Below are 12817 nucleotides of genomic sequence, written 5' to 3' on the forward strand. Positions count from 1 at the left end.
CTCAGGAATTCTGGGAGTTGAAGTCCACGAGTCATGAAAGAGCCTGCACTAGAGGAGGACATTAAAATTATTTAAAGGATTACTTCTTTAGGAACTAAACTATTAGAATCTACCGTATTTTCCGGCGTATAAGGGACTCACAGCGGCATCTGAAGCAGGACGTGTGTGTGTGTGTGTGTGTGTGTGTGTGTGTGTGTGTGTAAGAGGGAGGGAGGGAGGAGGGAGGGAGGGAGCGCCAGTGGGGCACAGAAGTTGGCCTGGGGCAAAAGAAGGAAAGGAAGGGGGTGTCTCTGGCATTCTTCTGCTGGGCCCCAATTCACCTAGTTCCCCCTTGTGATTCTGCAGGTGTGTGTGTGTGTGTCCCCTCGGGTTTTCGTGCTCACATCTGTCCAGCGGCCCCAACCTTCATCCACAGCATTGCAAGGCAAAAGGGCAGGAGCCCGTCACAGGAGTTTGGGATGTGCACAGCCCCCTCCCCCAATGCTTTCAAGCGATTCTCAGAAAAGACCACCCCATTGGGGGAGGGGGGACAAAAAGGCCCATCCCATCCAAACCCTTTCCAGGAACAACTTCCAGGAGGAGGGCAGAGGAGATACTCAGTCACTCTCCCCCCTCACAGCCAGAGACAGCCCCGGACTGAAGGGGGGAGGCAGAGGAGGTACCCAGCCACCCTCCCCCCTCGCAAAGAAGCATCGGTGGCTGAGACAGAAGAGCCTGGACTGAATGGGGGGGGGGAACTGTCCAATGCTCTCGGTCTGAGAGAGGCCAGCCAGAGAGATCCTGAGGGCCCACCAGCAAGACGAGAAGGGCAGCTGACCGCTCTCCCGCCCACCCGGGCAGCTGACTCCAGGGAAGAGGCACCACACCAGGCAGGGACGGGCAAGGAGCAGGCAGCTTTAATAGATCTGCAGCCACAGTGACCACTGCAACAAGGAGGAAGAGCTGGAAGTGCAACTGCGCCACAAGAGTTCTCGCGGCTTCTGACCCGGGAGTCCATCTCCTTCCCCGGAGAGGGAGGCAGTTCTCCCCCTGTAGCCGCCTTCAACCCAGGTCCTCCCTCAGAGTTTGGCCGAGGTGGTCCGGGGTTCAGAAGCAGGTCCCCCCCCTCTGGAAGAGCACACGAATGACCAGCTCCCGGATCTGCTTCGTTCGGACCCCGTAAACAATGGGGTTGAGCATGGGCGGCACAATCACGTAGAGGTCGGCCAGCAAGATGTGGATCCAGCTAGGAATGTTGTGGCCGAAGCGATGGGTGAGGAAGGAGAAGAAGGCCGGCGTGTAGAACAAGAGGATGACCGAGATGTGGGAGCCGCAGGTGCGCAGAGCTTTGCGCCGGGCTTCCTTGCAGGCCAGCTGGAAGACGGCCCGGAGGATCAAGGCGTACGAGGCAGCAATGAGCACCACGTCGACGCCAGAGGACAGCAGGGTCGTGGTGAAGCCGTACCAGATGTTGGCGGTGATGTCCCCGCAAGCCAGACGGGCGATGCCCATGTGCTCGCAATAGGTGTGCGGCATTGTGCTGTGGCCACAGTAAGGCAGCCTCTTCAGGAGGAAGATGGGGGGGAACATGATGGCGAGCCCCCTGACGATGGCGGCGATGGCCACCTTCCCTATCGCGGAAGGCGTGAGGATGGTCATGTAGCGCAGTGGGTCACAAACAGCCACGTAACGGTCGAAGGCCATGGCCAGCAGGATGGTGGACTCTGCAATGAAGCTGAAGTGGGTGAAGAACATCTGGGCGATGCACGCATCAAATGAGATCTTCCTGGACCCGAACCAGAAGATGGCCAGCATCTCTGGCACCGTGGAGGTGGACAGCATGAGGTCAGTTACTGCCAGCATGGCCAGGAAGAAGTACATGGGCTGGTGGAGGCTGCGCTCTGTGGCGATGAGAAAGAGGAGAAACACGTTTCCCGTGAGGGCCACCACGTACATCAGGCAGAAGGGGACAGAGATCCAGATGTGAGATGCCTCCATGCCAGGGATTCCCGTCAGGACGAAGGTTATGGGGTCAAAGCGGCTGTCGTTAAGGGCGGCCATGGGGGAGCAGCTTCGTCCAGTGGGATCCTGGCTCCTGGACAGAGAAGACAAAGCGAGAATCCAAGCATCAGCCCATCTCAAGAAGTTCTGAATGAGAGGACCCAGGGCAGGACTGGTGAGAAGAACGAGGAGGAGGAGGAGGAGGAGGAGGAGGAGGAGGAGGAGGAGGAGGAGGAGGAGGAGGAGGAGGAGGAGGAGGAGGGGATGCCCTCCTCTCATGGTCTACAGCAGAAGGAAGAAGTGTCTCCAAGTTCTCCACCAGTGTTGAGTTTTAGTCTGGGTTCCCCTTTCAGCTGCTTTTCTTTCTCAGGGCTCTGGAACGGAGCTCCTCTCCTGCAAGGGCCCAGTCCTGGTCCCCCTCCTGGACCCCCACTGCTGGGAGCGTCAACCCCCTTTGACCACAGCCGAGCCTCAGAGGCCCGGTGGACTCACCAATGAGACCTCTGGCTCAGCGCCTGGGCTGCACCCACCTCTTTGCCTCCCAGCCCACCCAGCCTCAGGACCCATACTGCACTGCTCTCTCCTACCTGCGCACGACTCTTGCTCCACCCTTCCTGGCCGGCTCCACCACCTTCAGCGCACACTGGAGGACTCCGCTCGCTGGCCCGGGCTCCCTCTGGGCTGCCGGCACTGTCTTTCCCGAAGCGCCTGGGTGCCGCCTTCCTTCTCTCCTCCCTCGCGGCAGCAGTTGGACATCCGGCTGAGTCTCTCCGTTTTTGCTGTTGCTTCCTTGCGCCAAAGTCACCCTGTGGACAGGAGGCATCTCTAAAAATGCACGTTCGGACCCTCCTGCTCTCCGCACCTTGCAAGGCAGCCAACCCAGGACCCCCCTCAGCCTGCTCAGGAGCGGAGTCGGCTGGCATCAGGCACTGTGCCAAGGGAGGGAAGCCCGTCCGACTGGCCGGGAGGCAGGAAGGCTGAGCGGGTAGGAATTTCACTCTGCAAGCTTCAGAAATGATTAACCGGGTCGTTAGGGGGGCGCCCCGGGCTGTTCCAGGCCCATTTGGGAAACGCGTCCAGGGACAGCCCCCCCCGCCCCCCTCCCGCCCAGGATTAAGAGGCGCTGCCAAAGTAAACTGGCTCCATCTTCCCCGTGACTCCCGCTTTAAGACGCGTCCTTGGCTTCCTTCAGCAGATGGTGGGGACGCAGCCTTAGCCGAAGCGGGAAAGGGAGCCAGGGCGGAGACCCGACGCCTGCAACCTTTCCCAGCGGCTGGAGACTCACTCGGGATGCCAGCCGACTCTGTGTCCCGGCTAGCGAGTAAAGGGTCCTTCAAGGGCAGCCCAAAGCGCCTTTCCCTTCCCTCCAAGACCCCCGATTCCCCTCCCACGCCCTTCTCGCCCAGAGTCCCGTCCGACGCGGCGGACGAGCCGTCCGCTGACCGCGCAGCCGGCGAGGATCTCTGCCCGGCGGAAGGATCGCGCGGAGTCCTCGGCGGCGCCTCCCCCGACCCGCCGGCCAGGCTCGGGACCCGAGTCCCGCGCCCGCCCCGTCTGCGCAGAGCTCCGCCGCCCGGAGCCGTCCGGGCTCTTCCCGGCTTCCAGCCGCGACGCGGCCAGAGGGCGCCGCCGGGCCCCGCGGGGCTTCCACCCCCAGCGCACCCGGGCAAAAGGAGCCCTCGGCGGGCCCTCTCCAGGCTCGGGCGTGGCCCCCGGAGCTGCCTCGGCCATCCCGGCCCCGGCCGGCGGCCAGGAGAGGCGGGCGGGGTCCCGGCGCGGCGGGCTCACCGGTGGCTGGGAGGCGCCTCCGGGCCGCGTCGGCGCTCGGGGCAGCTGCTCGGGAAGGCTCCGGCCAGCTCGGGAGGGGCGCCGCTATTAGTGCCCGCCGCCTCCCCGCCTGGGAATCCAGCCCGCGTCCGCCCAGGGCCCGCAGGGACCGTTAACCATTAACTGGGCTGCCGCGCTGCTTCCCGGCTGCCTTGCGGAGGGAGAGTCGCTGAATGCTGCAGGCAGAAAACCCAGCCCGGGTGAACGGAGAGCTCCTAGCCGAGGGGACCGGAAACGGGGGCTTCGAGGCCCTCGTGGCAGAGAGCGTCATCAATGGGTGCAGGGGGTCCAAAGCAGAGACAAGGAAACAACGCCCCCCCCCCACCCATCGCAGATCACAAAGTATTCTGTTGAGTTGTATCTGTGCTGGACCTGGAAAAGACTAAGAAACTGCGCTCACCGAACACGCCAAACTCTAAGCCCAGGTTAACATTACATAACTCAACAGAGTCGATTGATAGTATATCAATCAATTAATCAAACTGCTCACCTACAGTATCACTTGACAGTGAGGTGGGTGGCATATCTATAAATAAATTAACAAACTATTCGCCTAACGTGGGATATCCCAACCAATAAGCCGTAAGACAGTGGAGTCCTTGATGCTTTCTGAGTTTGGTGGTTTTCGTGCAGATGTTTTATTACTCAACTATCCTCAGCACTGATTAGGTCACCTAGCTGGTCATGAAACCTCTGCAAGAAAACCACCAGACTCACAGAGCACCAAGGACCCCTCGTTCCAACCCTCAGCTGCAAATACTCACTTCTATAAAATGAAGGATGCCGTCTGCGCCACATTTGCAGGCAAAGATGGAGACATCAAACAGGATGCTGAGGATAGAATGACGGTGAGGATGAAGATGTAGCTGGTTCAGCTACAAAACGGGGGAAAAATAGCTTTGGCCACTTCAAAAGCACCTTTTTCTTATTCGATGGAATTCATGTCAGAAGTTAAACTCAAAGAGTCGCTCAAACCGCAAGATGAATGGCAAATAAACTTGATAATAATAATACAGGCACCTGCCCACATAACACCCCAGAGGTAACAATTTTTTAAAAATTTTAATTCCATTTATATCCCGCCCTTCTCCGAAGACTCAGGGCGGCTTACAAGCTTAGCAGTAGCCTTCATTCTATGTATATGCCTGCTTATTAGGGCTTTCACACACACACACCCCAAGCGGCATTATTACAAAGTCAGCTTAATTGCCCCCAACAATCTGGGTCCTCATTTTACCTACCTGGGAAGGATGGAAGGCTGAGTCAACCTTGAGCCTGGTGGGACGCGAACCTGCACTGATTGCAGGCAGCTGGTGTTACTTAAGGAGGCATTAGCCCACTGCTCCACCAAGGCTCTTTTATTAATTGTCGATAAGAAAGACAAAACAGTCTGGATAGTGGACGTGGCAGTGCCTGGAGACAGCAGAACAGAAGAGAAAGAACTGGAGAAGATAACAAAATATAAAGACCGGCAGATAGAAATAGAACGACTGTGGCAAAGGCAAGCAAGGGTGGTGCCAAGAGTAATAGGCGCCTTGGAAAAGTCTCTGAAAAAAAGACTTTTCTTTTGGGTTTAATGGATAAAGAACCTGAAAAAAGAATCTGGAACTTTGATGTTACATATGTCGACAGCTGCAGGAATATTCTGCAGAAAAATGGAAGGACACTTTGATTCCCACAGTGGACAAACAGCTGCAAAAGTTGATGGAGTTAGCAGAGATGACTAAGCTGACTGCTTTGATTAAACAAAAGAAGACATTTTATTTCTACTTGGAAACCACTTTTGGACATTGTGCTCTAGGTGGGGGAAAAATGAAACTTTGATTTTGGGTTTTACTAATTAGACGGGTTTGTTGTTCTAGAAAGTATATATTACCCTAAAAAGAGTTGATGTTCAGAAAGTCATAGAATAACAGTGTCGGAAGGGACCTTGGAGGTCTTCTAGTCCATCCCCCTGCTCAGGCAGGAAACCCTGTACCGTTTGTGTTATATGTTTTATGTTACTGCCTTACTCTACTGCATCAAAAGGAGTCCTAAATCCATAGTTCCTTTTTCCCCTTTATATTTTTCTCTCTTCCCCTTTTCTCCCTTATTTTCCCATTATTTTAATTTTTTTATTTCTGTATTTTACATTTTGATAAATTAATAAAAATACTGAAGCAGCCGTGATTGGGTGCAATCCCGAAGCATCTGAATACCATCGGCATTGACAAAATCCCCACCGGTCCATTGCAAAAGGCAGCTTTACTCAAAACACTTTTCATCCTGCAAATATACCTTCAACGCCATCAAACAACACATCTGCTCATCCCAGGTCCTTGGAAAGGACTCGCTAGGTGGTTAAAAAAAAAGGCCAAATCCAGTCTGAACATCAGGCTGACTGTGCAACGAACCAATAATAATAAAAAACTCACAGCATACCTATATCAAAAGCTGAAGAACATTTTTAAAACAGACGCAGACTATATCAAACCTGGATTAAAGAATTTGATAGCAATCCGGTGGTTTTGCACACAGAAATCAAATAAATAAAAAATAAATATTAGAAATGTTAGAATCATACAACAGCAGAATTGGAAGGGACCTTGGAGGTCTTCTAGTCCAACCCCCTGGCTCTACTCAAGGCCTTCTACACCTGTGGCTCTCATATCTGCGTCATCCTCATCCCTTTTGTGCCAGGCCTCTTCTCCATTCTGACCCACCGCTTCGGAAACAGGGCGGCCCCCCACGTCCGCGTCCTCCTGGCTAACCTCTACCTGCTGCTCCCTCCCACTCTCAGCCCCATCACTTACGGCATGAAGACCAGGGAGATCCGCCAGAGGGTGCTCCGCCAGGTCTGCAGGAGGAAGAATTCCTTCTGAACACCCCAGCAGAAAGGAGGTGCATGCCCCTCCCCCAAAGCACCAAGGACTCACATCCGGAAGCAAACAGGGAGCATCTGGTGCTAATTTCCATTGTACGGCAGCTGGAAATTGCAGGCTGCACTCCTTAGAACAAAAAATTAAGATAGGATCTAATTAGAATAGAACAGAGCTGGAAGGGGCCTTGGAGGTCTTCTAGTCCAGCCCTCCACTTGAGCAGGAGAACCTATACTGTCTCAGACAAGTGACTGTCTAGTCTCTTCTTAAAAGCCTCCAGTGATGGAGCATCCACCGCTTCTGGTGGCAAGCTGTTCCACTGGTTAATCGTCCTCACTGTCAGGAAGTTTCTCCTTAATTCCAGGTTGCTTCTCCCTTTGATCAGTGTCCAACCATTGTTTCTTGTCCTTCCCTCTGGTGCTTTAGAGAATAATTTTACACCCTCTTCTTTGTGGCAGCCCCTCAGATACTGGAACGTTGCTATCATGTTTCTTCTTTTCTTTAGCCAAACCCCAGTCCCGCAGCCGTTCTTCGTATGTTTTAGTCTCCAGGCCTTGGATCCTCTTAGTTGCTCTTCTCTGAACTTTTTTCAAGCTCTCAACGTCTTTTTTGTAGTGTGGTGATCAGAATTGGTCACTAGGGTTTTATAAAGAGGTACTAATACTTCGTGTGATCTTGATTCTATGCCTCTGTTTATACAGCCCAGGATTGTATTAGCTTTTTTCATTGCTGCTGCACACGGCTGGCTCACAGTCAAGCGATCGTCCACTAGGACTCCGAGGTCCCTCTCACAGTGGCTGTTTTTGAGCCAGGTCTCACCTAATCTGTATTTATATCTTTGATTTTTCCTGCCTAAATGTAAAACTTTGCTTTTAAAACTCATTTTGTTGGATAGGGCCCATTCTTCAAGTTTGCCAAGATCTTTTTGAATCCTGAGCTTGTCTCCTGGGGTGTTGGCTACTCCTGCCAGTTTGGTGTCATCTACAAAATTGATGAGTTCCCCTTCTATTCTCTCATCTAAGTCATTGATGAAGATATTGAAGAGTCCTGGGCCTAAGAGGGAGCCTTGTGGTACCCCACTGCTTGCTTCTCTCCGTGTGGATGTGGTGCCCTTGGGGAGCACTCGTTGAGTGCGGTTTGTCAGCCAGCTACAGCTCCATCTGGTGGTGATGCTGTCTATTGCATCTCAGTTACTGGACAGCACTTTTAATGTGACTTTAAGGCTTCCATCCTCTGAAAATATTCATTCTTTGATTCAGGACTCCTGGGATAATAATCTGACAAAACTCTGATCTCTCTAAAGTTATCAAGTTCATATTCAACAAGCAAAGCAATTGGGTTAACAGAATAACAGAGTTGGAAGGGGCCTTGGAGGTCTTCTAGTCCAACCCCTTTTTCAAGCAGGAGATCTTATGCCATTCTGAACAAATGGCTGTTCAGTCTCTTCTTTACAAATTCGGTCCGGTTTTTGTTTTGCAAAAAAACAAATCCAGTCATTATTTGAATCCATTGAAAAGGTTGAAAATTGTGTCACTCTAAAGCGTGTTAAAGAAGGCGCAGAAACTATTCATCTGAGGTCATCAATCCCTTCCTCAAGTCAGGAATGCAACTTAAGGCACAGCAGAGAAACGTCCATCCATCTTACGACTGAATTTTAAATATTAAAATTGCAAGCATGCAAAGTTGCAGGAGATGCCAATCTATATATAAACATCTAGCAATATGGTTTTATTTATTTAAACAATTCACATGGCCGGTCAATTGACACACTCCCATCACCCTCCAGCTTCACAGAGCATAGAATACAGGGTCCACGTGCCGGGATGGACCTTGGAGATCTTCTAGTCCAGCGGTCTCCAAACTTGGCAACTTTAAGACCGAAGGCTAAAACATGTGAAGAACAGTTGCAGGAATTGGGTATGTCTAGTTTAATGAAAAGAAGGACCAGGGGTGACATGATAGCAGGGTTCCAGTAATTGAGGGGTTGCCACAAAAAAAGGATGGGGGTCAACCTGTTCTTCAAAGCACCTGAAGGCAAGAGAAGAAGCAACAGATGGAAACTAACCAAGGAGAGAACTAACCTAGGACTAAGAAGAAATTGTCTAAGAGTGAGAACAATCAACCAGTGGAACGATCTGCCTCCAGAAGTTGTGGGTGCTCCTTCACTGGAGGCTTTTAAGAAGAGAGTGGACAGCTACCTGTCTGAAATTGTATAGGGTCTCCTGCCTGAGCAGGGGGTTGGATTAGAGGACCTCCAAGGTCCCTTCCAAGTCTGTTATTCTATTGTGGACTTCAACTCCCAGAATTATTATCCTTCTCATCTTTTCATCTTGCCTATTACCTATTTCCTTAGCTTCTTATGACTATAATTTTGTTGTTTGTAGCTCATGATTTATGCTGACTGCCTCTACTTAGTATCCTATTACAATTGATGTTGATTGATTATTTAGTATCCTAAGACGATCACTGAGTGCTGTATCTTATGGTTTATGATGACTGTATTTTGTGATGATTATGATCAGGATTTATCACTTGCTGTTTATATGTACACTGAGAGCTTCTGCAACGGAGGGAAATTCCTTGGGTGTCCATTCACACTTGGCCAACAAAGAAATCTGTTCTAGTCTCTATTCTATTCTATTCTATTCTATTCTATTCTATTCTATTCTATTCTATTCTATTCTATTCTATTCTATTCTATTTCATTCTTAATTCTATTCTTAATTCTATTCTATTCTATTCTTAATTCTATTCTATTCTATTCTTAATTCTATTCTATTCTTAATTCTATTCTATTCTATTCTACTATTCTATTCTTAATTCTATTCTATTCTTAATTCTATTCTATTCTTTATCCTATTTTCTATTCTATTCTATTCTTAATTCTTTTCTATTCTTAATTCTATTCTATTCTATTCTATTCTTAATTCTATTCTATTCTTAATTCTATTCTATTCTTAATTCTATTCTATTTTCTATTCTATTATTCTATTCTATTCTATTCTATTCTATTCTATTCTTAATTCTATTCCATTCTATTCTATTCTTAATTCTATTCTATTCTAAATTCTATTCTATTCTTTATCCTATTTTCTATTCTATTCTATTCTATTCTTAATTCTATTCTATTCTATTCTATTCTTAATTCTATTCTATTCTTAATTCTATTCTATTCTATTCTACTATTCTATTCTTAATTCTATTCTATTCTTAATTCTATTCTATTCTTTATCCTATTTTCTATTCTCTTCTATTCTTAATTCTTTTCTATTCTTAATTCTATTCTATTCTATTCTATTCTATTCTTAATTCTATTCTATTCTTAATTCTATTCTATTCTTAATTCTATTCTATTCTTTATCCTATTTTCTATTCTATTCTATTCTATTCTATTCTATTCTATTCTATTCTATTCTATTCTATTCTATTCTATTGTATTCTTAATTCTATTCTATTCTATTCTTAATTCTATTCTATTCTTAATTCTATTCTATTCTATTTTCTATTCTATTATTCTATTCTATTCTATTCTATTCTATTCTATTCTATTCTATTCTTAATTCTATTCCATTCTATTCTATTCTTAATTCTATTCTATTCTAAATTCTATTCTATTCTTTATCCTATTTTCTATTCTATTCTATTCTATTCTATTCTATTCTATTCTTAATTCTATTCTATTCTTAATTCTATTCTATTCTATTCTATTCTTAATTCTATTCTATTCTTAATTCTATTCTATTCTTTATCCTATTTTCTATTCTATTCTATTCTATTCTATTCTATTCTATTCTATTCTATTCTTAATTCTATTCTATTCTATTCTTAATTCTATTCTATTCTTAATTCTATTCTATTCTATTTTCTATTCTATTATTCTATTCTATTCTATTCTATTCTATTCTATTCTATTCTTAATTCTATTCCATTCTATTCTATTCTTAATTCTATTCTATTCTAAATTCTATTCTATTCTTTATCCTATTTTCTATTCCATTCTATTCTATTCTTAATTCTATTCTATTCTTAATTCTATTCTATTCTTTATCCTATTTTCTATTCTATTCTATTCTATTCTATTCTATTCTATTCTATTCTATTCTTAATTCTATTCCATTCTATTCTATTCTTAATTCTATTCTATTCTAAATTCTATTCTATTCTTTATCCTATTTTCTATTCTATTCTATTCTATTCTATTCTATTCTTAATTCTATTCTATTCTTAATTCTATTCTATTCTATTCTATTCTTAATTCTATTCTATTCTTAATTCTATTCTATTCTTTATCCTATTTTCTATTCTATTCTATTCTATTCTATTCTTAATTCTATTCTATTCTATTCTTAATTCTATTCTATTCTTAATTCTATTCTATTCTATTTTCTATTCTATTATTCTATTCTATTCTATTCTATTCTATTCTATTCTATTCTATTCTATTCTATTCTATTCTATTCTATTCTATTCTATTCTTAATTCTATTCCATTCTATTCTATTCTTAATTCTATTCTATTCTAAATTCTATTCTATTCTTTATCCTATTTTCTATTCTATTCTATTCTATTCTTAATTCTATTCTATTCTAAATTCTATTCTTTTCTGTTGGGTTTCCAATACCTGAGAAGGTAACACAGGGATGGTTTGCTTGTCCTGACCAAGATCCTATTTTCTCTTCCACTATTTCCTTTCCTTTAAAAATTCCACGGAGCCAAAGCAACGCTCGTTTGCCAGGGTTTTGCAGTAACACTTCCAGGGACTAGCAGGAAAAGCTGGATCCACATGGCGCCTGATGCGATGGCTTCCAGTCCATCCGTGTGCCCCGATGGGCCGGGCTGCTCTGCAGAGGCTCCTGCCCGCACTAGGCTGTCTCCAGGGCCGGCAATACTGCAGGGAGAGCTCTTCGAGGCATAAAAAAGCAAGAAGGAACCAGAGAAGGGCTGAGTTTGAATTCCAGGCAAGGATTTCACTTGGTCTGTTCAAGACCATAAAGATTCCTTTCTCATGGAAGGTGCAACACTTGTGCTACACAAGAGCGGGGCCCGGAGGATGCACAACACCCCACTGTAAAGGACCCCACAAAGCTGTCTCTGCCTGGTGAGTGTTCAAGCCCAAGAGATGCATCCTGTTTGCTAGCCTAGTTGGCTTCCTAGTTCAATTCCTAAATTGGTAGCCAACATTTCTCTGCTTTTTCAGGGGACTGAAGGCAAAAACAGATGAGAACGGTTGCAGGAATTGGGTATGTCTGATTTAATGAAAAGAAGGGTTAGGGGAGACATGATAGCACTGTTCCAATATTTGAGGGGCTGCCACAAAGAAGAAGGGGTCCACCTATTCTCCAAAACACCTGAAGGCAGGAGAAGGAGAAACAGATGGAAACTAATCACGCAGAGAAACAACCTGGAATTAAGGAGGAATTTCCTGACAGTGAGAGCAATCAAATGGTGGAACGGTTTCCCTCCAGAAGTTGTGGGTGCTCCACCACTGGAGGCTTTTAAGGAGAGATTGAACAGCCCTTTGTCTGGAATGATACAGGGCTTTCCTGCTTGAGCAGGGGTTAGACTAGGACACCTCCAAGGCCTCTTCCAACTCTGCTATTCTCTTATTTATATTTTATTTGTACAGTTGCCCCTTTAATCCCCACCCCTACCAAAGCACGTTGCTATCACTGAGAGCCCAGAGCTGCCACCTCTTTTCCCCCCACATTTATTTAAAGTTTTATTTAAAAAAAACAGAACCTCACACTAAACATTCCGTTTACTTTCTGCCTCTAAAAAATGAAAAGCACTTTTCGATGTGGTGGTGAATTTCAAGATAATGGGTTATTCAGGTCATGTGGGAATGGTTACTTCAGATGAGAAGAAAATATGATGAATCTCTGAGGTTCAGAGTCCCATCAAGACCATTAGATAGTTCAATGACATCTCCATGTCCCCCTAATGCTGATGAAGATCAGCCTTGATTCTGGAGAAGATCGAGAAGAAGATGTAACACTACGTCTCAGAAGATAAAAAGTCTGGGAATATGCTCTGAACCGGCTTTGCTATTGTCACTAGAAATGCATTTTTCTTTCGTAGCTCAAAAAGAAAAAGAGAAATGCCAGATCATTTCTTAGTACTTGCTATTTCCTTACCCTCTTTTGAAGCTCTTC

At 46.1% G+C, this 12817-nt stretch overlaps 1 protein-coding gene across 1 annotated transcript; it reads right to left on the reverse strand.

Annotated features, from left to right (window-relative positions):
* Window positions 1-1086: 1086 nt before the first annotated feature.
* LOC310640222 (olfactory receptor 52B2-like) lies at window positions 1087-2040 on the reverse strand (the record flags this gene model as incomplete). The annotated part of the gene is made up of 1 exon (XM_083362395.1): window positions 1087-2040. The coding sequence occupies one exon, from the start codon at window positions 2038-2040 to the stop codon at window positions 1087-1089; it is 954 nt and encodes a 317-aa protein (XP_083218521.1).
* Window positions 2041-12817: the final 10777 nt, after the last annotated feature.

Source organism: Vipera ursinii (assembly GCF_947247035.1).
Source record: "Vipera ursinii genome assembly, chromosome: 4".
NCBI classification, from domain to species: domain Eukaryota; kingdom Metazoa; phylum Chordata; class Lepidosauria; order Squamata; family Viperidae; genus Vipera; species Vipera ursinii.